This window comes from Balaenoptera physalus (genome assembly GCF_965194825.1).
Source record: "Balaenoptera physalus genome assembly, chromosome: 6".
In the NCBI taxonomy this organism is placed as follows: Eukaryota; Metazoa; Chordata; class Mammalia; order Artiodactyla; family Balaenopteridae; genus Balaenoptera; species Balaenoptera physalus.
In genome coordinates, this window is record NC_138885.1 from 91,561,927 (window position 1) to 91,587,522 (window position 25,596).

Here is a 25,596-nt window from a genome sequence, read left to right on the forward strand (position 1 = left end):
CTTAAGGGCCCCTTATGTACAGATACTGCATCAGGCAAGCTGGCACCCACAGAGTAGGAAGGAAACATGCAAGACTTTGCCTTCAAGATGCACTGCAAACCCTTTGGCAAAAGGAACCTTATTTTAGTCCTTCCCTCATCCCCCAGATCTCCTAGCATGTATGTGCCTGTCCCAGATACATGCATATATGTGCTAAATTACTGACAAATAACTTAATGCAAAAAACAAACAAACAAATGAGTGGGTCAGAAACTTGAATTTGGGAGGCAGTGGTAATAATGACTTCCTTAACTCAGGCAACAGGGAGGTTGACTGAACTGAAAGCTTTAGTCCAGACTGACTGGCAGGCCACCGTATGTTTTTCGAGGTTGGTGGTGGGCAGGGGAGGGGACCCACCTCGGCTGTATCACTGCCATCCAGGAGTCCTACCTTCCCGGCCTCAACCATCATCAGCCAGACTTCGACCGTGCTGCAGACCAGCAAGCCTGCCCTTCCCTGGCCTCGCCCCACCCACCTGCTAGGAAAGGGACCCTTCCTGGTTTTGCCCAGCACCACAGCTTCACAGCTTCGGCCTTGGGACAACTCAGGTAGCACACCTGCATACCACTCAGAAGAGGAGGAGAACGTGCTTAGATTTATCTGAAATCTTGGGGTTGGAGAGAAGAGAAAGAGGGAATAGTAAAATGGGTGGTTTGGGAGTACAGTCAAGTAGCTTAAGCAGACGGTCAAGACCCGAAAACCCTTCCCCTCATCTTCACCCCAGGCATCGTTTAGCCCATGGTTTTCAAACTTGTCTTCAGCACCACAACCCTGTCCTCAAACAAATCTTAGTAAATGAAAATAAGTTACTCTGTTTGAAGACTTTCTCCATCCCACTGAGCCCCTATATCTACCTCCGCCAGGGCCAGGACTAAAGGAAAGTGAACTTGCCCAAGGTCCCCAGACTGGCTAGTGGCAGGTCACCAAGCCACACATCTCCCACTTCCAATCCAGAACTCTTGTCTTTACTGCCATTCCCTGGCCCCCAGGCCCACCCCACGGCCTGTCCAGTTGGCTATTTATCAGTTTGGACTCCGCAGGCAATGTAGAGCCAGATTCTAAAATCTGAGGAAACAAACAATGCACTTTCCTTGGGGGCCCCTTAAACTTTAAGTGTGAGTAATCTCTAGTGGCCTCCAGGGACCTTTCCCAGGATGCCCAAACTTTTTCTAAGGCCCAGAAGAATGAAGGACACTGGTGGGGGGAGGGATACGTGGGAGCCAGATGTACCCACCACCACCACCAGCAATCTCCCCCCAGGAAATCAGTTTCTGTGACAGCTTATGTTTGTTTAAATTTTGTGTGCTAATCCAAGTCACATACATGCTTGGCTCTGTACACTTCTTTTTCCTCAAAATCTTTAGTATAATAAGTGCTCCAGAAAGTCGCTGCACCTTTAACCCATAGACCCACAAACTTTGAGAAGCATGGAGTTCAAACAAAATCCATGTTCTGAGAATCAAACAAAGATAAGGCTCTTTTCAACTCTGTTCAAATATAGGCTAGGTTTTGTGACCAAAGATGGAATAAAATATGAATGGAAATACAGTAAATAGAATTTCCTCGGTACAGCTATGTCATGCCTGGCACAAAGTGAGGGGGTAATGTGAGCGATGGAAAGAGCCAAACGAAAGCCCCAAAATGGATTGTCTGGCCTCAGCCTGAGTTTGAAATCCATACTTCTGAGAACCCAGGCAGTAACAACAGCTGGCATTTTACTCTCCCCTAGGGCTGAACTGCCCTATTCTATGTCAAATAAGGGATGATCATACTGGTCTGTGTGATGCTCCTGACCTTAAAAAGATATTAATAATAATAATAATAATAATGTCTTTGTCTCTGATTTCTTCCCTACGAATAAGGCTCTGGGTCTACAGGGTAGGAGGAACTGTATGATAGGAAACAAGCTTGGTCTTCCCAGTGCTCCTGCAGGCAAAGGGAAGGCAGGATTTTGCAGAAGTTAAAGACCAAGCTTTATTGGAACTTGTAGTGATGGGAAGCAATAGACCACCCCTGGTGGGTCTGGGATGGGATCCCATGTTACGGAGTGCCTTGTATGAGATGCTGAAGCAGAAACAGGGTGAGGCTCTAAGTTGAGAGACGCTCCAGGGCAGAGGAGAAGTTTAGTTACTTTTAGGCAAGATTTGCTTAGCATACAGATAATAAGGAGCAACTAGTGGTTCCCCTAATCAATTAGGTTAGCTATGATCATTGAAGCAGCAGGGGGTGTTGTGCGTGTATGTTGGCAGGGGTGGGGGAAGTATTGTGCCAAGTACATGGTTAATATTGATGAAAATAAAGTTATGTGGGAGGGTGAAATATTCTCCACGATTAATCCACAAGAGAAAAATCAAAGCCCAGCCCACAACCTGTTAAAAAACAGACTAACTGCGGTTAGAACCCAGCCTTGGAAATGATGTCAAATCAGACTCTATGTGTTAGTGATTCATTCTACAAACCCCAGAGAGATTAATTTTTAAAGTCCAGCTAAGTCACCTCCTGATGGTTTGGGTGACTTCTTCATTTTCAAAGATTGATCTGAACCTTTTACATCTCTACTACAGAGAAGCCCAAAGCCAGCGCTAATATCCTGCCAATACTCACGAGTATGGCTGCAACGGTTTTTAAATGCTGAATTACTTCCTTGCCAGCCAGCAAATAGCATTGCCCTGATCCCCCTAGATGGATGCTCTTCCATTGCTCCTGCCCCCCAAGCCCCTCCCTGGGAACCCCCAACATCCCCACACCTAACAACAACCAGCGTAATACCTAGGGCAGCTCCTTGCATGAGCTGTGTTCATTCTGATTGGCCGGTGCCCCTCCTGGAACTGGTTGTTGACGGTTTTGAATATCAAGGCTACCTGTAGAGGTGCAAGTCAACAGTAAAAGCATTATTGATTTTAGACAATGACCTAGGAAATTGAAAGACCTTTGATTGCTTTCATGCCATCATATTTATCCCCCTTAATCACAAAACAGCTTTGCATAGCTTCACTGTGGTCAGTCAGGAGGGGGTCACGGAAAGATCTAGTAGAGTCTGCCACCTGCTAACTTTTACTGTCATCCCTTCTCTCTAGCCTGTTTTCTTATGTTCATTCAACGAGTGTAGACCAACCCAGGGGTTCCCAACCCTGGCTGCCCAGGAGAACTCCCTGGGGAGACTTTGATAAAGCCCTGCACCCAGAGATTCTGATTTGATTGACGTGGGAGTGGGGCATCTGAGCTGTTTGAGTTCTGGTGATTCTCTGAGCAGCCAGTGTCGAGAGCCACCGCACAAGCTGGACACCAAGGCCCTGGAGCCATGACTGCAATCCAGCTGCTCCTCCCACATCACCTGTAAAAACAATGTGCTTTCCAGGACTGACAATAGGTGCTGCCTGCAGTCTGGCCCGGGTCAAGGACATCTGGGCTGAGAGGGTATCCGAGTTCCCGGAGAAGACCCAGACATGCCAAGCATTCCTGAAGCACCTGAAGAGCCTGGCGGGCCAGCAGATCTGGAACATGGCCGTATGTCCTCCGGGCCAATCACGAGGCCCACTGCACCTATTTCTTAACCTCACCGAAATGTTGAAATAGGCATTGGCAGAATCAGTGTGCAACAGGGTCTCAGCAGATTGAAACGACAGGCACAATAAATAAATATTCAATATTTAACAAACATTATTTAATAACATATTTCAAAGAAGACTCTAAGTCAAGTTCAACAGAATAAGCCAAGTAGGAATACGAGTGCTAATTCTGTGATAAGACCTTCAAAGAAGCTAATTTAGTCTTAGGCTGCGTTAACAGAAGTATAATACCTAAAATAAGGAGGGTAATCTCCTCTACCTCAGACTGTTCAGATCACAGCTGAAGAATAATGCTCAGATCAGGGAATCACACTTCAAGGTCTGGTTGTCTTTGACCTCAGAAGAAAGCAGAAGTAAGTTTTCAAAGTACACACGCTCCTTCCCTTACATACCCCAAATGGTGTATTAGAAATCCTTGGGATACAGGGAATGGAGGGAGAACATGTTTCCTTTGAAAAATCTCTTCAAGTGATTCCAAAGTGTTCCCACTCACTGTCAAGAACTCTGACTCAAATCCTGGAGCCTGGCAAGGAGATGGTGGCAGGAGAGTTGGGGGGTTGAAAACCACATCAGAAAGAGGAATGGCGGGGGTGGGGACAATCAGAGGGACCATGAGAGCTGCCTTCAAATATTTCTAGACTCCCAAGGAGACACGTGATGTATTTCATATGATCACAAAGGGTAGAAGTATGACCGATAGGTGAGAATCCAGGGATGCAGATTTCCACTCAGTGGAAACAAGAACTTTAAAACTGAGCTGTTCATAGAGGAAGTGGGGTTCCCTGTCCTCACCCATGTTCCAGCCCGGGTCTACACAGCCCAGGTTGTCCCTGTAGATTCCATCACTACATGCGAAGGAGAGCATTGAGTGGACTGGCCAGTCATTTCCCTGACACGTTCTGAGATGCTACAGCCTCAACCAGATCCAAGCGGAATCTCCCAAGAGGAAAAGGGCAACTCTCCCTCAGTGACGTGGATGCCCAGCACCTCAACGCAGCCCACGGGAAGTCCAGCAATTTCAGAGGCCGTGAGATGAGGCTGAGATTCCAAGGCAGGACGGCACCTCTGTGGCCAGCACTGTGGCCACCTGCACCAGCTAAGTAGGGGTGGTTCAGAATTGGCTGCTGAGCCTCGCTCACGTGAATCCCAGTCCTGCCCCTTCCTAGCTGGGAGCCCTTGATCAAGTTTCATCATTTCTCTGTGCCCCAGTGTCTTCATCTGTAAAGGGGGGATAATTGCATCATCTCACTGGGTTGTTGTGAGGATCGGATAAATACGTGTGAAGGGGTTAGACAACAGGTGGAACATACCAAATGCCGTGGAGTGTTTGTTACCATCCATTCCTCACCCGATCCAAAGTCGCAGGTGGGTGGGAGCCTCCCACATGGTCTGAACTGAGTCCCATCTGCAGGGCACACTGAGACTCCCCTTGACCCTTTCACTACCAGAGAAGACCATAAGCAGGTGCCTGTGGCTCTCGGATTTGAGGGATCGAATGACGAGGCTGTAACTCTCTCTCCTTAGTCCTTAGGGGGACACATTATAAGCCGGCATTGCTATTCAGATCTGAATCCAATTCTGGCTGTGGGCAACACTAACCTCAATCTGATATCAGAAGGTAAGCTACCCCAGAACACTCTGAACAGCACCTGAAAAGTTTTTGTCTCTTTTTAAAGAATTGCTATATCAGAGCCTAGGTCTCTGGCTCTCCATCCACCATGGGAAGCTCAGGCTCCTGGCAGGAGGCACACTGATGCAAGCGGTGGTTGACGCTTCCTTCTGCACCACCTGCCACATACACACAGCACCCAGCCTGGACCACAGCTCAGTTAGCCCGCATCAGCCTGGGGCGGTATCGGAGGCTGACGCGAGGGCTCTCTGTGGCCTGAGGACCAGCACCTCCTTCTCTTCATGCCCACCCCCCCCCCCCCAGTTGCTGTGTGAGAAGCCACAGATCTAGTGAGGACAGGCTGGGGACATCATGGGGCCCCTGGGGGCAGGAGGAAGGCGATGACTGATTTTACATGCTGGCTGAGAGGGACGCTCCCTTGGGGCGCTCCGTGCTATATGACCCTTGTCTCCCCCGAAGTGCTCAGCCTCTGGCTGCTACAAGGATGCTAGCACTCCCGTTTACTGGGTGCTGACTTTGTGCCAGGCTCTGCTGGATACTTTACACACGTCACGTCTAATGTGTCCAACCACCCGGCGGAGGTCGCTTGTAGAGGCGGGCATGGGATGGAAACCCAGTCTGCCTGATTTCCAAATGGGCATGCTTGTCTCTTCTCCATCAGCGCCTCCCCAGGGCTTCTAACTCCCCGCTTCCCTTGTTCCTCCCCCTCCCTCACCCATCAAATACCCTCCTACCGGCTGACACAGGGCCCAGGCACTGGGTGCAGGGGAGCACTCACACTGCCCCTTGCGGACTTCGGGGTGTGGCCAACCAGGACTTATGTTACAGGCATTGTAACCCTCCCCAGGGGACTGCTGGCTAACACCATCCCCTCCCTGGTGGGTGGGAACTGAGACGTGTTGGGGGAGACCTACTGGCAGAGGACAAGCTCTCAGGCCCCCATTCAGCTGTGCGTGGGACCCACCCAGGGGGGAGGAGAGGAAAGGCCTCACCCCTGCCTGGCCCAGTCAACTGTTTTGCTGAGTCCTGCAGGCCTGCGGTCCAGGACGACCTTAGCTCGACCCCCAAAGACTAAGGGAGAAGCAGGCTCTGGGGCATCAGGATAGCAAGGATGGCCCGGCCCCCATGGGGCCTTCTACGCTAGGACTAGCTGTGTTCTGCTGGCGTGTTGGTCGTTACCTTTGGCTTAAGGTCTCTGCTTTCCCAGCTCTGCCAAAGCCACCTCCAGCCCGAGCTCAGCCCGCTCCGGTGAGGCCAGTAGCAGGGAGGGAAAGGTCCACAGGGACTCCTTTGGGGTCCCCCTGCCGCCTGCCTTCCAATCAGCACACTGCTGCTGCGCCTGGAGCGGAACCCACGTCAGATTCCGTGCACTGCCGCCCGATCTCCTCACCACATCTCCTCTGTGGAGCCACAACCACTTTTTAAAGCCAGAGGGGACTTCTCTGACCACCATGTGGTGACAATGGGGCTGAAAGGAGGTTTTGTGAATTGTTCACTTTGCTTTCAAGGTGTGGGTATCCCGCTTAGAGGCCAACAGCGGTGGCAAGAACAAAAGGCAAATCCAATGATTTGAGCTCTGTTAATAATGGAAACGAACCACGTCTCAGCTTAAGTTAGGCCCTTACCTTGATCACAGTATTGAACGAGCTAGATTTAGTTAACCAGCCTCTGCTGAAAGATGAAAACAGGCCTGACAGGCCTTGGGGACAGGAAGAGACCCAGTTCACACGGCACGTGCACTAACAAGAGTAAATGTCATGCAGCTGCTGCCACCCCTCCCTGTGGAAGGGACAAGGGGCCCTGGTCCACCGCGCGCTCAGATCCCCGCGCTGCTCCTCGCAGAGAAAGGTGACCTTTTCTTCTCCGCTGCTGACATTTAAGAGTACAGAATAATCTCGCATTCCTGTTGCACCTGTGCAGAAATGTCATTTTCCTCAACAGATTGCGCTAAGCGAACATTTTCTTGCTGGGCTGGCGAGTGCAGACCTGGAGCCAGAGGGAATTTCGGAGTCTGCGTATATTCCCCACTCTCAAAAGGTAAGAATTCCGCTGGTCACTTTTGAGAGTTGTTTTTCTCTTTGCATAACTGAGTCCAGTCATCTGTAGAAATTTCAGAACAGATGGAAGGAAACTAAGGCTGCTCTGAGAACCTGTTTCCTGTCCTCTGTAGCCTGATGCAGCACCAAGGCTTCCAGCAACCCTTTCAGCTCCGGGTGAGCCCCTGCGGTCGTTGCCTCAGCTGTGGGGCGGCGCCTGCCCGGCCCGCGGAGGTGCTTCCACGCCCCCTCGTGTCTAATATCAACGCCGGGAGGCGGAAGTTCAAGTTCTCCTGCTGCGGAATGAGCTTCTCCACCTGACCCAAAGGCGGCAGAGGCTGCGGCCAGACCTCCGCGCTCCCCACCCCTGGAGCTGACCCCAACAGTTCAGAGAAACAGGAGTGCCTCACGCACCAGCCCTGGGGGGAGATGTGGCCACCCAGCCAGCTACCAAAGGGGCCCTCTGTCCTCACTCCCTGTTCCCCGTGCTTCTCCCCCAAACTGTACCTGAATCCCAGAGGACAGTCTTGCCAAGAGGGGCAATACTTCATACACACGCACAGTGATCCCAAGCCAGGAGTCACCTTGGTCATGCAGGAAGTCTTATATTAAGTCATGCTTTCAGCCACGTATGACCTTCATTTATTTTTCCTTGGGAATGGAAACTTTGAAATCTGTTCCCGAGCCAGTGTGCATCTGGGTAAGGGCCCCAGACAGAAAAACAAGCTGACCAAACACAGCACCCTCGGTGGCCACACAGATGGAAACACACTCGAGGCACCGGCCATCTCCGTTAACCCTATGTCAGCACACCAGTGGTCATGGTGCCAAGGGTAAGGGGGGCAGCTGTCACCATCCTGACTCTTGTCTCAGATAGAAGAGTCCCTAGTCCACTGTTGGAAAGTTCTATTCAACGCCTTTACGAACTTTGCAAAATGGAAAAGTGATAGCGTCTACAAACCAAGAAATTCGATGGGTCTCTTTCACACTTTCAGCACATCACATTTAAAAGTACCTGTGTTGAGAAGCCTCCTCCATCCTCACAGTGGACAAAGGGAACTGGAGACTGGAGTTAATGGCGCCCGGAAATAAGAGCATGTGGAAATGCTCCGGGCATTTTGTGCAGAGGCATCCTGGCCTCAGAGGGAAAGTGCGCAGTGATCCCTGTTCATTGAGGGTATGGGGGGTTGGGGATGGACCTTTGGGAGGACATCATTCTCTCTTTGAACGAACAGGCAGCCAAATTGTCCTCACATTGTGCCAAGCGTCCTTTGTGTCCATTTAGATTGAGTCTAAGTGATTAATTAGTGACACCAAGAAGCAGAAAACTTGCTCTTAGCTTTAACATATCAAATAACTCCAAATGGCTTTTGTCTCCACAGTGGGAATTTGTGTCAGCCTTCCGACAGGCTCAGTGCCAGCAAAATGCCTTGGCCCATGTGAATGCTGGCAGGCGAGTCCTCTTCAAAGAGGGCACAGACACCGTCGAGGACCTGAGCATCGCCTACGGAGGGGTCGGGGCTGCCACAGTCAGTGCACAAAATTCCTGCCAGCAGCTCCTAGGGAGGTAAGCAACAAACCCTGGACCCCGATGGTGAAGCTTGACATCAAAGAAAAAAACAAGTGGGAAGATGGAAACTCCTATATGTAGAATCATTGCTTGTTCTTTCTGTAATTTTGCTAAATGAATCCAACTTTATTTGACTTTGATTAATTAGGTGCCACTCTTTGGGTGAGGGATACAACAAATATGGCCCAGGACTGTGTTCAGCCCCAGTGCTCTCGTGCACATCAACACTCCAGCAAACCCACACCAGGCAGCATCCAAGTGGTACCTACCACTCCCACTGCTCGGGGGCACTCTATTTCTTCCTCAGTAAAGGCAGTGTCCGAGTCTGAGTCCTGTCTAGTTCATAATGGAATTGACCCTAATGGTCTATTTATTTAATGCCTGGTTCCAGCATGTTCAGGCTACTCAGTGCAGCCTCCCAGGCCTCAGTTTTCCTGAATGGCTTACTTAGGTGATTTCTAAGTGCCCATCCAACTCATAAAATGCGACTCTGGGGTGTCTGAACCGCCACCATCCAATATCTAGCACGTGCCAGTAGTCACTGAGGCTGCCCTTCTCCAGGCGCTGGGGTGAGCTGATGCTGGATGAGGCCTGCAGGCTGCTCCTGGACAAAGTCTCCCTCCCAGGCTGGGCTCCAGGTGGGAGGGTGGCGTTCAAGAGGACTCTGGTGGCCAGCTTCTTCTTCAAATTCTACCTACAAGTTCTGCAGGAACAGAAGAAACTAGTAGAGCTGTTCTCTGTGCCTGTAAGTGATCTGGCTTTTATGTGCTCCTGGCAGCATAAGCTCCCACCTTCCCCACTACTTTTGCAAACCGTCTTGTGGGCAGCCTGTCGGTTCCCAGCCATCCCTTCTTCCGGAACTCAGCCCTGAAGGGCTACTGCGTGAGGCTCGGGGTGCCAGACTGTCTTCAGTACACAGATGTTTACCACATGCCCTGAGCAGGGAAACATGATGGGGCCCCTGCCTCCTATGTGCAATTTTTTTAAAATCAACTTTATTGAAGTATAATTACATAGAATGCACCTATTTAAACTCAGAGAGTTTTGACAATTGTGTAAACTGGCATCACCACCACCTCAAACAAGAGATAGGGTATTTCCATCACCCCAAAAAGTGCCCTTTTGCCCCTATGCTGTCAATCCTCCCACCCCTGCCCCCAGGCAACCCCTGATCTGCTTTGTGACACTATAGATTAGTTTTGCCTATTCTAGAATTTTATATTCAATATGAAATGTAAAACAAAATTTTATTTTTCAAAAAAACTAAAAGGTTGGGTGGTGGTGGGATGAATTGGGAGATTGGGATTGACATGTATACACTGATGTGTATAAAATGGATGACTAATAAGAACCTGCTGTATAAAAAAATAAATAAAATTAAATTAAAAAAAAAACCTAAAAGGCTTATATGCTAATATTTAAGTAGCTTCTTTTCAGAATTTCTGATTATAAACTTCTGGAATAAGTTACCAAAGCAAAATATTTTCACTCTCTTTCTCCCTCTCTCTCTCTCCCCCTCCCCTCCTCTCTTTCGAATCTATCTTTCCTCCCCTGTGACTACAACTCTCACCCTAACTTGCACCCCTGTTCCCCAGTCACACCCCACGCCAACAATCCAGTGTTCCTAAACTGTCTGGTTTTCATTCATTCAGATGAAAACCCTCACAGGACTTCCCTGGCGGTCCGGTGGTTAAGACTCCGTGCTTCCACTGCAGGGGGCCCAGGTTTGATCCCTGGTTGGGGAATGAAGATCCCGCAAGCTGTGCAGCGCGGCCAAAATAAAAAAAGAAAGGTGAAGACCCTGACAAACCACATTTACTAGAATAACCCTTGCTGCCATTGAATTTCTTAATCAAGACCCTTGATGTGTTTCAGTGACACCCAGAGAGCCTTCCCAGTTTTGCTGCTCTCCCGGAAAAACTGAGTTGCTGAGGAAAATAATCAGGATTTGGGCTCTTTTGTGTACACTGAACCACCCCAGCTCATTCTAGAATGGCTTTTCCAACCCCAGATTTTCTTGCTTCTCCTCCTGCCTCTGCCCAGCTTGCTGACAGGCCTCTCTCTCCTCAGACTGACTTGAGGATCAGATTCAAACAGTCAGTCCAGGTCTTCCTTATGTGGAAAGGGAGGGAGGGCAAGGAACCTTCACAGACGTGGATCCTGGGAGGTGATGTGGATTTGCGTCACCCAGGCTACCCGAACCCTACGGTTTCTTGGCTACTTAAGCCAAGTCACTTTCAAAGCCCAGTTTAATCATAGACTAATCAGCTTATCTTTATTGTTTTGAATCGTCTTTCAGAACAGACGCCGTTATCCTGAAATTTCACACCGATTCCTAAGTGCTCTAGAAGACTTCCCGGTCACAGTACCCCAGGGAGTCCAAAGGTACCAGGTCAGTGAGTTTAATTTAATGGAAACCGAGAAACTAAGAGACAGCTGTAGCTGTGTGAACAAGCAAGTGCTTCAAAGTTGTGATTTTCCCTTCTAACTTTCTAGTTTTTGCTAGCACATTGGTCCTTTGTTCAGGCCGATCCAGGGAGAGGCTGGATCTAAGATCAGGCCTGAGCTACCGCTGGATGCACTCAGGACCAAACCCACCTGAAACAGTTTGACCATCTGACTAATAATTGAGAGTGTCTTCAAACTGCTGTTCTTTGGGCATTTCTTTGAAGAGCAGCTAAGCCAGGAGTGGGGGGAAGGACAGAGCAGGACAGTAGCAAGGTTCAGCCTCCAGCCCTGATTGCAAATGTTTAATCTCCAGTCGGCAAAACAAGAGCCCTGCAAGTAACTGAACCCCCTCTTCTTGAAGAACAATTTAGAAAGTATCTATTATTATCTATTAGAGCACAGCCCCTCCTGCCACCCGATCTCCACACATAGTCCACACATAGATCTTCCCTGAGAAGAGTTCCAGAATAAACACTTGCTCCCTTTACTTTTTAGTTTTTATTAGAGTATAGTTGCTTTACAATGTTGTGTTAGTTTCTACAGTACAGCAAAGTGAATCAGCTATACATATGGATATATCCCCTCTTTTTTGGATTTCCTTCCCATTTAGGTCACCACAGAGCACTGAGTAGAGTTCCCTGTGCTATATACTGTAGCTTCTCATTAGTTATCTATTTTATACATAGTATCAATAGTGTATATATGTCAATCCCAATTTCCCAATTCATCCATTTACTTATACTGCCAGTGATATTTTTGTGCACAAAAATATCACAAGGGCAGCCGAGGCACCTTAGACCAGATCTGGATAGACTCCATTGCCATGTGCCCCCAATCTCCCACCAGAGGCCCTGCTCCTGCCGATAGGCAGGCTTTTGGCTTAGATTTTGGTCCCGCATCCTTAGGAATTATAGCACTCTAGGCCTCATCATCATGGTCACTTAATGTGTAAACACACTGATCATTGGAAAAGTAAGAAAGCAGGACAGGGAGACCCTCTGAATTCCAGAATAAAGGGGTACGGGACACCACTTGGGAAAAGAACATGCCAAAAGGGGAAGCCAGAGTACCCATTCACCTACTTCACAATTTTGTCAAAACATTGGCCCTGTCTAAAGCATTGCCGCATAACTGAAATGACAATTCCCCAGTCTAGTTACAACATTAAATTGCCACGCTCATCTGACCCACTCCAGTGTTTGTTGCCTGAGGGTGACCGTCTGATTTCTCAATCCTGAATCAGGAGTGTTGGTAATCGGCCAGGTCACTTCTGAAGATTAAAGTTTTCCAGGGAAACTCTTGTCTTTCTCTGTAGAGTGTGGATTCTCACCAACCCCTCCAAGATCCAGTCGGACGCCCCATCATGCACCTACCAGGCCTTAAACATGCCACAGACGAAGCCGTATTTTGTGATGACATCCCCATGCTGGATAAAGAACTTTCAATGGCTGTCACATAGACTCTAACAAAATTGTTTCAAATGAAGTTAAAGACAGCTAAGCACTACTAGAGCCATCTTACGGAAAAAACTGAACGAACCTTTTGGTCCACCCAGTACCACAGACTGGATAGCTTAAAAAAGTGAAATGTGTCTTCTCAGAGTTCTAGAGGCTAGAAGTCCAAGATCAAGGTGTTGGCAGGTTTCTCCTGAGGCCACTCTTCCCAGCTTGCAGATGGCCACCTTCTCCTTGTCTCCTTCTTTTTTTTTTTTTTGGTCCCTACCTCTTCTTATAAGGACACCAGTCATACTGGATTAGAGCTCCACCCTTAGGACCTCATTTCACCTTCATTACCTCTTTAAAGGCCTTATCTCCAATACAGTCACCTTGGGGGTCAGCCCCTCAACATATGAATTTTGGGGTTGTGGGGTCGGGGGAAGCACAGGAATCACATTGTACAAAAAATACTCTCCTTATCTTTAAACTCTAAAATGACTCCATGAAGGCGACACTCGCGGACGACCCTTGACAGAGGATGCAGCAGATTCAGGTCACAGCCAATCTCACATCCACTCTGGGGCTTACATTCACTGAGTAAAATGGCCAGTAGAAGCATCTGTATGATTTTAATTAATTTTTAAATTAAAATTTAAAAGAAATTTTTTTTAGCCAAGCACATGTAGTCACATGTGGTTATTATTGGTCAACAATGATAACTAAAACACCAGCCATTGGTAAGCTTGCACTAACAGTACTTCTACCCAGAATTTTCCACCTGCTTCATGGATGTACTTTCCGCAGGTACTCTGCCTGGGCCAGATCATCTGTGCTGTGGTTGCAGAGACAGATGTATAGGCAAAGCACACAAAAAGATAAAGGTAACCTGTGAAGAACTGGAGCCCATAATCTTCACCATTGAGGTAAGCAGGCTGCCTGATCTCTCCTGTAAGGTTGTAGAATCAAAAGTTCCTTTGCAAACTTCTTAATGTGAGACTAATTCAGGGCTCTACTTTTTTTTTTTTTTTTGTCACTGGCTTGCTCTGGAAAAATCAGCTTTCTCTGGAAGATATTACTTATATGAATTAAAATTAGCTTTGGCTCCAAGAAACAGGAGAAAAATAGAAGTTTCTTTCTCTCTCACATTCAGAAAATCTAGAAATGGCCAGTCCCGGGCTTATATGTGTTTCTAAGTGTCAGGGGTCTGGCCTCCTTGTATATAGTCGCTCCGTCCTGTGTGGTTTCCATTCTCCAGATCACACTTTGGTCCACAATGGCTACTGAACTCTGGCCATTGAGTCCACATTTCAGTCAGCAGAGAGAATGAGGTGATGAAGAAGAGCATATCCCCTCCCCTTAAGGACCCTTCCAGAAGCTGCACATAACCTTCCTACCTCTCCTTGGGTAGAAACTAGTCACATGCCACACCAACATACCTAGAAAGGGGATCTGGGAAATGTAGACTGTATTCTAGGTGGCCAGGTATTCACTAGAAATTGGGGATTCTATTACTTGAAAATGGTGAGAATGGATATTGGGAACAATAATCTTTTCAAGGTAGAGCCCAAAAGCAGTGGGACTTTCATGATGAAATTCCACAGAAATTTCCACTCTCATTTCTGGGTCTAGATGATGGAATGAAAATGCTACTTCCAGCAAAAATAATGAATTTAGATTAGAAAAGTGAGATGTGGACAGGGGTTTGCATGTCCTAATTCAATGAAAGATAAGATCATAGCAATTAAGTTGAGAAAAGCTTATTTATTTCTTTGCTTGTGAAAGAAAATAAAATTTTTTCAAAGGCCCTAGTGAACCATTTGAACATTTTTAAAATGTGCCTAGAAGGTACAACTTGCTCAATATTCGAAGTGTTAAAGAGGTCATGTTTCTTGTTCTTTCTAAACCAAATCAACTCTGTTCCAAATTCCCATTTTGTCAAGTTTGCAAGAAGTCCAAGCCATTGTTCTTGGCTCACCCCCCTTCCTAGGGTTGTACTAGGATCCTAACAAGGGTTTCATGAAATTTTAATTCCAATCCCATTTCCTCAAGGGGGAAATGACACCCAAAGGACACACTCATGAAATATCTTGGGACTTGGAATGTTTAGAGATCTAGAGTTCCCTCCGATGAGGACTGTCCACCATCAGCAAAAAAATTCTTTTGCGAAGAAAAGTAGGTAGGACTTCCCTGGTGGCACAGTGGTTAAGAATCCGCCTGCCAACGCAGGGAACATGGGTTTGATCCCTGGCCTGGGAAGATCCCACATGCCACGGAGCAACTAAGCCCATGCGCCACAACTACTGAGCCTGCCCTCTAGAGCCCAAGAGCCACAACTACTGAAGCCCGCATGCCTAGAGCCCGTGCTCCGCAACAAGAGAAAAGCCACCGCAATGAGAAGCCTGCGCACCGCAACAAAGAGTAGCCCCCGCTCGCCACAACTAGAGAAAGCCCACGTGCAGCAACGAAGACCCAACACAGCCAAAAATAAGTAAATAAAATTAAAAATAAATTAATTTCAAAAAAAAGAAAAGTAGCTAAAAGAATAGTCATATATACCAATACTCATTAATCCATTCATTCATTAACGTGACTATATATATGAGAGGCAGTACAGGGTACTAGTTAAAAGCACAGGTTCTAAAACCAAACTGCCAAGTTTGAATCCTGGCTACACCACTTCCTAACTGTGTGACCTTGGGCAAGTTTCTTAACCTGTCTGTGCCATGGTTTCCTCATTTGTAAAATGAAGGTAATAATAATAATACCTACCTCATCGAGTTGTTGTAAGACTAAATGAGTTAATATGTGCAAAGCACTTAGAACAGTGCCTGGCACATGTTGATAGTTAGAACTTGATAAATATAGCATATATTATAATAAGATTATACTACCCTAGGACACATTTATGGGACGGCAATAAACATACTTCCACATGTACTATGGTGACATATTGAGATCTCGGTTTAGCAAAAAATGAAAATTTCAACTATATTCTTCATTTTCTGCTGCTTTGAGAAATCCAGTATTCATTATTAGGCAAGATGCTTCTGAAAATTAAGCCAGGCTTGAAAGCTGCCTCTATCACTTATTTGAAGCGTGACTTTGAGAAAGTTATTTTAACCTCCTTAAGCCCAGTTTCTTCATCTGGAAAATGGAGAGAATAATAGAATTCATGTGAGAATACATGTAAATACACTGTATATTGTACAGTGTTTGACACAAAACATGCACTCAATAAATATTAGCTGATTTCATTATCCCCATTATCGTCATTAGCAAGAAAGGCGATGGACTTAAGGCCATTGGCAAGTGAGAATGCAGGAGTCAGGGGCCATTGTCAAGTGTGGAAAACACCTGGATCTAAAGGTTAAGCAAGGATCAGCTGTCCTAGGTCAATCCACAGAACCACAGGACAGGATGGCTTGCAGTCTTCATGTGTGAGTCAGTTCATGTAATCGTCCAAAAAACACCCCTAGAGCAAAGGGCTAGAAAGGTCCTTATGAGATATGCCAAATACACAAAGAAATGAACAAACTGCCTACTGTGTCTGTTGGGCTTTTTTGCCCAAGAGATGTGTTAGGACTTGAGTCCTCCCCCATTAACGTGGTCTCCATCCTATATGTGAGCTCCCTACGTCTGACACGAGTATTTTTCTTCCAGAAGAGGGGAAAAAGGGAGGGCCCTGAGCCTCACTCTTACTGCATTTGGATCTATCACCTGTTCCCTGGAGATCTACACTGAAAATGAGAAATGAGAACTTATCATCCCGGACCATCATGGTGTCCCCAGATCTCAATTCTAAAAGTTTCTCTAATCCTTGTTGGTTTTCTCTGCAATTTAGAAGGTGTTTCCTCTGACATCTCGTCTCTGCGGGGAGTCTGCTACTCTAGTATGTGCTCTCTTGCTTCCCTGACTCCTTTGTGTGTCTTAGCAGATGGTGATTTTCGGGAGTTTACTGGCTTTTGGGTAAGAACAAATTGCCATTGGAAGAAAACAGTCAAAAGAATTAGCTCTTTTTCTTCCTGTCACTCAGGATGCCATAAAACACAACTCATTCTTGTGCCCTGAAAAAAAAAACTTGAACAAGGAAACATTGAGGAGACATTTGAAAAAGTAGATCAAATTGTTGAAGGTAAGTGACTCAGGATGTTTCACAGAATCTTTGCACAACGTTCTTCTGAAGCAGACATTGAGAACATGTGATTTCCTCTCAGAAAGACCATCTTCTAAAGTCTTGGCATTTTGCCGAAGTTCTCTTCTCTCGCTTCCTTTCAAATTGGTTTATGTGTTGCTTTGGGGGGGTGGGGGTAGGGAGCAATAGAATAAACAGAAGAAAAATTCCTAAGACTTTGATTAGTCAAGGACAGAGTGAAGAACGGAAGCAGACACTTTCAACTTGTTATCCAGAGCCACAGTCTCTGAAACAGATGGCCTCAGTTGTCACAGGACAAATGCCTGATCCATCAATGCCTTGGTCAGGACAAATCCAGCTGGCCGGTGCACGTCTCACTTGCTTTTGAATTCCCCAACCAGCATACAACTTCAGGCATTTCCCTGTGCTTGCCCTTGACAGGAGATATCCATGTTGGAGGACAGGAACATTTTTACATGGAAACACAGTGAGTGCTTGTTATTCCAAAGACAGAGGACAAAGAACTGGACATTTACGTGTCAGCACAGGATCCAGCCCACGTGCAGGTGAGATCCAGGATCACCCCCAGCTTCCTAATTGTGTCATGGCCTTCCACCGCCACAGCCTCACAGCTGGCCACCATTTTACCTGCAGAATCTTAGAATCCAAGTATTGGACATCAGCAGAGCAGCTAAGACCCCAGACCCTTTTCTGATGTTTTCTGGTCTTGTCAAGTAAATGAAAGAACTGCCATAGCCATTTTCAGTTTGAGGTGTACATTCATGGGCTTCGTGCTTAAATGTGATTGTGATTGGATGACAACACTTAATTATTTCCGTACTTGATTTTTCCCTAAAATAATCACCACAGGTAACCTTTGGAGTAAACACATCACTTCATAGCACATTTTCATTTCCCCAGTCATAAAGTGCTCCAGGGTTTAGCTGCAAACGTATCTTCTTCTTTAGTAGATTGTCACGTGTCCACTGGCTTTCACCTTGCTGGGACTTTAGGGGTAGGTGTTTGTCTAAGATCCAGGTTCTGACAGGAATCCAGGACAGTTTCCCTTTAGGAAAGTACCATTTTTCTGCTGGATAGTCTGCTGGAGATTAACAATGTTTATAAATTCAGTAGAGCTCTGAAGGACAGATTCAGACTATCTCAGTTGTTTCTTTCTTTGTTTTTTACTGACAGTAGATGTAGATGAATTTTGCTGTGATGTTTCAGGAAGCAAAAACCTTCTTTACCATTTCACTCTTGTAAACCTTTCCCGTTATCTACCTTTTACAGAAGACAGTGTCCTCTACTTTAAACATCCCATCAACAGAATCACCTGTCATGTAAAACGAGTGGGTGGAGGTTTAGGCGAGAAGGTAGGAGGACCAGCTGTATCGGGGCTACTGCAGCTGTGGGCACTATCACGTAAGTGCGCCTGGGGACACGGGAGGGTGTAAAATGCACAGAGCTGAGGGCAAATCAGTGGCCTGAGAGTCACTTGGGCTGCTGTCATAACCACCTGAGTGTCCTTGGGCAACTCAGCCTCCTGTCTCTTTTTCTTTATAATTGTAGATAACACCCACCCTCCTAGAGCTATTGGAAAAGTCAAATGCACATAGAACTTTGAATAGGCGAATTTGCTCTATAAAGGAAAAGTGGTATTATAAGTTGAACACCTCCAGAGCTGTCGCTGCCCCGTCCCCGAGCTTCAGGGAAGGTGACCCATTTAGGAGTGGGGCAAGTCACCTGCCCAAGTGGAGTGTCAAGGGGGAAGCCTGCTCCCCCATTTTCCTTCCTACCCGCAGCTGAAGACAGAGTCGGGTGAGGAAAAAAAGGCTCCCACCTTCTCCCTCACTGCTCCTGGGAAAGGCTTGCTCTCCAATGTGTGTTCAATGGACACATGACATCCTCAAAGAGAGCTCCTGGGCTGACCTCAGCCGGAAGTCTTGCTCCTTCACTGTTCATGCTGTTCATGGCGCTGGCTTTTCTATTCCTTATTCATTTTTGTTTTGTAACATCTTTATTGGAGTATAATTGCTTTACAATGGTTATTCCTTGTTCATTTTTTATGGCTGTTTTTTGTTTTGTTTTGTTACTATGTCAAAGCCCCAGTCAGCCTGCAAATTTCAAAGGTCCTGCTTCCTTTGACAACTTCCATGTAGTTCAAGGGTCCCAAAGCGCTCAGATATGTGTCTCATTTTGCGATAACAGGTGGGGAAAAGGTGGAATCTGAAATCCATCCCCAGTTTTTTCCATAATGAAACTCTTTGTATTCACACCCACCAAGGAGTCAGCAAGCGATAATTAATTCATCATATTCCCACCAAGCTTTGTACATTTAAGACTTCTCAAACATGACTGCACATCAGAAACATCTGGGAGCATTTAAATCCCAGTACCTAGGCTTCCCCACATTGACCCAGGCATCAGTCTATTTTAAAACTTCCCCAGTGATTCCACTGTGCAGCCAAGTGTCGGAACCAGTGCCTTAAGCTACAACACCTGCCATGCCAGAGCAGTGTTCCCAAACTGCTGATACTAAGAGTCTCCTGGGCTCATAGAAATTCTTGCCTCCCCATCCCAGACCCACTGAATCAGAATCACCAGGGGATGGACGTGGAAACTGTACATTTAACTGATACTCCAGGTGGTCCTCATCATCAAAGAGGACCATAAAACCCTGTGGTAGAGTCGTGGTTTTCAACATGTACCTGAAGACACCTGCATCAGAATCACTGAGGAAAATGCAGATCTAGGGCTCCTCCCAACCTATCGAATCAGAGTCCTAGTGCTAAGGCTCAGGAATCTGCAGTTCACCAGCACTCCAGATGATTCATCTGCACTTCAAAGTCTGGGAACCTCTGCCCTAGACAAACAGAAAGCCTGGGCGTCCTCACTACCCAAGGGCCCCACTTAACTAACATAGTAGCATTCATAGCTGAAAATGAAGATTCTAATCCAGACTTCCTAGGCCGTGTGCTTGGCCTTGTTTTTCCAGTTGTGTTGTTAAGTTTGATTTACCTGTTCACACTCTTTCGCCTCTGTAACTAGTGGCGGGGATATGCAAAATGGTTGGATCTAGGTGAGGGTCAAATTTGAAGCCATGAGAACACAAGTTAACTGACATGTGACATTAATCCCTTTTGGCTAGTTCGTCAAACAATGAGTTCTAGAACACAGAGATAATAGTAATTTAGCCATACATCAATTCATATCAGTGCCTAGCATATCATATGCACTCAGTGAATATATATAAGTGACGGGTGGGTGGTTAAATAAATGGTTGGATATATAGGTGGGAGGGTGGATGGTGGATGGATGGGTAGAAAGGTGGATAGATGGATGGGTGGGTAAATAGTTAAATGAGGGGATGGATAAATAGGTGGGCGGATGGTAGATGGGTGGATGGATGGATGAATGGATGGGTGGGTGGGATGGATGAAGAATCTAAGATTTGTTTCTTTAGAACTGGTCACCCCATTCATCTTGTTCTTGATTGTGAAGATGATATGTTAATAACTGGGAGAAGGCACCTATTATTTGGAAAATAAAGTACGTATTAAAGATGAAAATATTAAAGTACCTCATTTTATTTGAATGGTTTATCCTTTTCTATTATTTTGATTTTGCTAAATTCTAAAAACAATCATCTTATCACCTACAATATTAAAATGGATGCTGTGTGTTTGAATACTCATAATAACATTTTATGAGGAACTTTTAGTAAATTTGTTGTAAAATTATGAAGAGGATAAATGATAAAAATAGTTTCCAATATTGATAAAAAAAAAAAAACACTATTGAAGGAATGGGATTTATGTTAGTGGTTCCTCAAAGACAAAAAAAAAAAAAAAAAAAAAAGAAAGAAACTACAGACATTGTTGTACCAAAACTTCTTGACTATAAAAATATTATTTTACAGTAGAAACTGTTTGGAAACAATTTGACCGTTTTAACTGCAAAATTATTTTTTTACAAATGTTTCCACCAAATGGTTATGAAAGCACCACAAAAGCTTTTTGCAAATAGGAAAAAAGAATCAACTAACTAGTGAAATAACTTAAATTGTCTTAAACCACGTTCATTGCATTTTTATGCAACTATAGCATAAACACTATTAAAAATAATTGCTGGGATCTTGTTGACAACAATACTACTTTTCAAATTTGTGATTGAGTGTTAGGACAATTCTAATGTAATGTTTCTATATCAAACATGCTTCATTTGGGAATTGCTTATAGCATACACATAGCTAGATTTTCTGTCTGATTTTGTCATTTGGTAATTTTGACAAATGCTAGGCTGAAGTTTTCATGAAGAAAGGTTTGCTAAGCAAAATAGTACCATAAATGAGGGAGCAGAGAGATTCTTAAGCTGTTCGATATAAACCTTTCAAGGATTTTGGAATTACCATAAATTCTAAATTTGTACATTTTGCTCCATTTCCTAACTTCTCTGATTTACTATCCAACAGTTCCCTTGGAGTAGATGATAACCATATAGGTAAATGGTTCCATCAATGTATTTATCCCTGATTTCAGAAAGGCAAAGGGACCAAGGCCAATTCTTTTTTGGTAGAACTACACTAGGGAGTGGGAATTTTTCTTTTCAACCTGGGCTGTGCAGACAAAATGATCCAGGTGGGCGGGAGGGGAGTGGCAACTTGAGAAAAATGCAAGCTGCCCGGTAGTAACAGCAGCACGAGCTCACATTTGTTACATGCTTCATCAGTGACAAAGTGCTTCACTAGCTCAGTAAGATGAGAGCAGTCATTCCCATGTCCATTCCCGAACCTCAGAGGCTTTCCCGTAAAAAGATGCACTGTGATTCATTCCAATGCACTCTGGAATCCCAGAGACTTTTCCGCAAGGGGGAAAACCACAGACTAAATTAGAAGGAAAACCAGTAAAAAGTGAAGGAAAATCTTCCAAGAACATGGAGGAAGAGGGTAGCAATTATATGCTGGGAGACAAGTAAGAACTTTAGAATTCCATGCTGACTGTGAAGCCAGAAAATTACACGTTGAAAGGAAAGCGCTCAGCAAAATTCAGGTCAGAGGAGGTCTTTGTCAGCCAAGCACTGAAAAACAAGAGAATGTCCAGATATGGTCCACCACAGAGCAAACGGGGGTGGTCTGTCTTCAGTCCTGCCTGTGGAGGAGCTGGGCTGCGGCTCAAGCTTAACATTAAATTCTAAACATATCGTAAAATGTCCATCATTTGGTGACAGGTGGGATTCATGAACAACAGGCAAATCAAAGCTCTAGACATTGAGTGCTTCATTAATGGAGGGTGCACACTGGATGACTCGGAGCAGGTATGTGCATCAGAAACCGGCACCGTCCTGGTTTGTGAACAGAATGCAGAATTTCTTTCTTTTTATTTATTTATTTATTTATTTATTTATTTTGGCTGCACTGGGTCTTCGTTGCTGTGCGCGGGCTTTCTCTAGTTGTGGCGAGCGGGGACTACTCTTCGTTGCGGTGCGTGGGCTTCTCATTGTGGTGGCTTCTCTTGTTGTGGAGCACGGGCTCTAGGCACGCAGGCTTCAGTAGTTGTAGCACACGGGCTCAGTAGTTGTGGCTCGCAGGCTCTAGAGCACAGGCTCAGTAGTTGTGGCACATGGGCTTAGTTGCTCTGCGGCATGTGGGATCTTCCTGGACCGGGCTCAAACCCGTGTCCCCTGCATTGGCAGGCAGATTCTTAACCACTGTGCCACCAGGGAAGCCCCAGAATTTCTATATGAGTCTTTGTGGAGCACTTTCTTCAAGTACTTACCTAGTTCCACAAGTGGTTCAACTCTGTACTTGACTTTCACAGAAAAGAAAAAAAAAATGTTGTCCAGTATTATGTGAATATCTCCTTTACTTCAGGTAATAGAATTTCTTATACTGAAGCTGAAAAATGCATATATAAAATCCCCAACCTCAGGTTCCAGGGCTATGCGTGCCTGACAAATTTACCATCTGAAATGGCCTTTCGCGGATTTGGCTTCCCACAAGGAACCCTGGTAACAGAATCTTGCATCACAGCTGTGGCAGCCAAATGTGGCCTTCCGCCAGAGAAGGTAAGGTTGTAATCGAAGTCATAACCAAGGTTGTTGAAGAATCAGATGAGGTGTGAAACCAGCTACCCAAGGAAACTCCCCAGAAGAACCGTACAAATTAACCCTGGCTCAGAATTCAAGATAAATTAGGGGCTACCTAAAAGAACTCACCGCCACCTATCAGTCTCCTTCCTTATGCAACGATTTCTCTTTTTCTTTCTTTTTTTAATTTGTACAAAAGGAATTACTCTTTTTAAAATTCAAACCATACTGAAGTTATTAAAGTAAAAATTGGGGCTTCCCTGGTGGCGCAGTGGTTAAGAATCTGCCTGCCAATGCAGGGGACACGGGTTCGAGCCCTGGTCTGGGAAGATCCCACGTGCCGCGGAGCAACTAAGCCCGTGAGCCACAACTACTGAACCTGCGTGTCTGGAGCCTGTGCTCCGCGACGGTGAGAGGCCCGCGCACCGCGATGAAGAGCAGCCCCCACTCGCCGCAACTGGAGAAAGCCCTTGCACAGAAACGAAGACCCAACACAGCCAAAAATAAATAAATAAATTTATTTTAAAAAAAGTAAAAAGTGAACATCCTTTCATCCCCCATCCATATTGGTTGATAGTAACCATTGTTAACAGTTCCATGTTTATTGTTCTAGCCCTTTCTCTATGTTTACCCACCCATCTGTATTCATACACAATTACATAAACGCTGACATATGATGCAAACGTGCACATATGTGCTTATTTACCAAAATGAGACCATAATAAACACGTAATTGTGCACCTACTTTTTCTACTTAATATGCCATGGCCATCTTCCCATGTCAGTAAAATGATCTACTTCATTCATTTTCATGACTGAATACTTCTGTGTAATATGAATGTACCATAATTTATTTAGCCACTCCACTATTGATACACATTCAGGTTGTTACCCATTTTTTGCTATTAAAATGGTATTGGTACAGAGGTACCAAGGTTGTATCTTTGCTCTATTGTGCATATCTGTAGGATAAACTTACAGAAGTGGAATTGCTGGTGCACTTGAAAACTTTTGAGAGGTATTGCCAAAAGAATGCCCTCCAAAAATATTATTTTATGCTAGATCCTAGAAAGTACACAGTATGTACGATATGCCAGACCAAAGAGAGGCAGCCACTGGCAACTGAGATAATTGTTGATAACACTCTTCCACTCCTCACACATTCCAAGCAAATCCCAGCCTGCTTTTTCCACTTCTATCCCCTGTTTCCCCAGTATAGACCTTCTGCTCCAGCAAAGACTCTCCATGTCTTCGAACCCCTTTGTCCTTAAATTCAACAGGGAGGACCAGCAGGTCTGTGAATTGTGATTGTTGGGGTACTTCCTATACACAGGGGAACACCTAAATATTGAACAAGGAAGACGGTAGTTATCCTAAGAGAAGTCACATAAAGTGTTCTATGGGTACAAAGGAGAAAAACATCACATTGGCTTGGGGGAGGGGAGTCAAGCAGAACTTTCTGGAGAAGATGGCACTGGGGTAGGCCTTGAAGAATAATAGCACAGGGAATGGAAAGGTAATCTGGGCCAGTGGAACACTTGAACAATGAGAGGCAGCCTCTTTGTGGCTCAGTTTCTTTATCTACAAAAGGAGGACAATATGACTCACCTCACAGAGTTTCGGCAAGAATTAAATAAATTTGTTAATATTTGGTTTCATAAACTAGGTAGTAGTATGCCAGTGTAACTGCTGATAATCCTAATTCCTTTATTGTCATCAGAGTGGTTGCGGATGATGAAAAACCCTGAGCATATCTCAGCGGGCTCCCCTTCTTCTTTGTCAGATATTGCAAGTTTCTAGGACATGACACACCTATATTTAAATACATTTTTAAAAAGATTTGACCACACATTCCAAAGGCAATTGGAAGGCTTAGAGAAGATCTGCTATTTGTCACTAACTGCAGTGCTCTTCCTCTCTAGCAAAACAAGTCTTCAGTTATGACAATAAATCCTTGCTTTCATATCCTGTCTACCAACACTGCTCCCCCCTCTGAACCTTGTAGGAAAAAAAAGGAAAACCTGCCCCCTTCAGCCCCTCCATCCCACTGTCCTTCAAAGATCAGTTACTACCTCTATCTTCCACTTCCAGGAGAGAGAGACCCCGATTGGTGCGTTGAAGAAGACAGGAGAAATACCACCCCCCCCCCAATTATTTCTGCAAAAACACATGCTGTTCAAAGAAAAAGAAGAAAGACCCTGTCTTCTCCCCACTGAAGTTTATGCTTTAGTGGGGAGGCTTTACAAGTCTCTATTTTGCAATCATTTTCTGTCTTATCATAACTATTGACTCAATTTCCCACCCACTTCAGATTAGGGAGAAAAACATATGCAGAACAGTTGATAAAACCATCTACAAACAAGCATTCAACCCTGAAACACTGATAAGATGTTGGAATGAATGTCTGGACAAGACATTTCACAATGTCTTTCACAACAGAAGAATGCAATAAGAAGAATTCACTAAGAAGAATTACTGGAAGAAGAGAGGCATTGCTATGATCCCCATGAAGTTTTAAGTCGGATTTGCTGCAACAAGATATCATCAGGTAAGTCTTGTATGTGTGGGAAGTAACCCTCGTTCAGACACACTGCGGCTCTCCGACTTGGGAAGAATGTCACATTTCCCAGGGTACTGAGCCCCCTCCCCCAG

At 45.4% G+C, this 25,596-nt stretch overlaps 1 protein-coding gene across 1 annotated transcript in view; it reads left to right on the forward strand.

Annotated features, from left to right (window-relative positions):
- Positions 1–25,596, forward strand: part of LOC309662241 (aldehyde oxidase 2-like) — a 75,341-nt gene that overhangs the window by 19,156 nt on the left and 30,589 nt on the right. Inside the window, 23 exon segments of the mRNA XM_082464714.1 lie at positions 3,398–3,546; positions 5,133–5,226; positions 7,166–7,275; positions 8,657–8,841; positions 9,406–9,589; positions 11,144–11,236; positions 12,608–12,748; positions 13,484–13,651; positions 16,762–16,797; positions 16,800–16,860; positions 17,302–17,348; positions 17,352–17,426; positions 18,151–18,172; positions 18,175–18,249; positions 18,252–18,282; positions 20,324–20,404; positions 20,406–20,409; positions 22,087–22,173; positions 22,730–22,765; positions 22,768–22,923; positions 25,256–25,393; positions 25,397–25,459; positions 25,463–25,492. Coding sequence (XP_082320840.1) covers positions 3,398–3,546; positions 5,133–5,226; positions 7,166–7,275; positions 8,657–8,841; positions 9,406–9,589; positions 11,144–11,236; positions 12,608–12,748; positions 13,484–13,651; positions 16,762–16,797; positions 16,800–16,860; positions 17,302–17,348; positions 17,352–17,426; positions 18,151–18,172; positions 18,175–18,249; positions 18,252–18,282; positions 20,324–20,404; positions 20,406–20,409; positions 22,087–22,173; positions 22,730–22,765; positions 22,768–22,923; positions 25,256–25,393; positions 25,397–25,459; positions 25,463–25,492 — 2,066 coding nt within the window.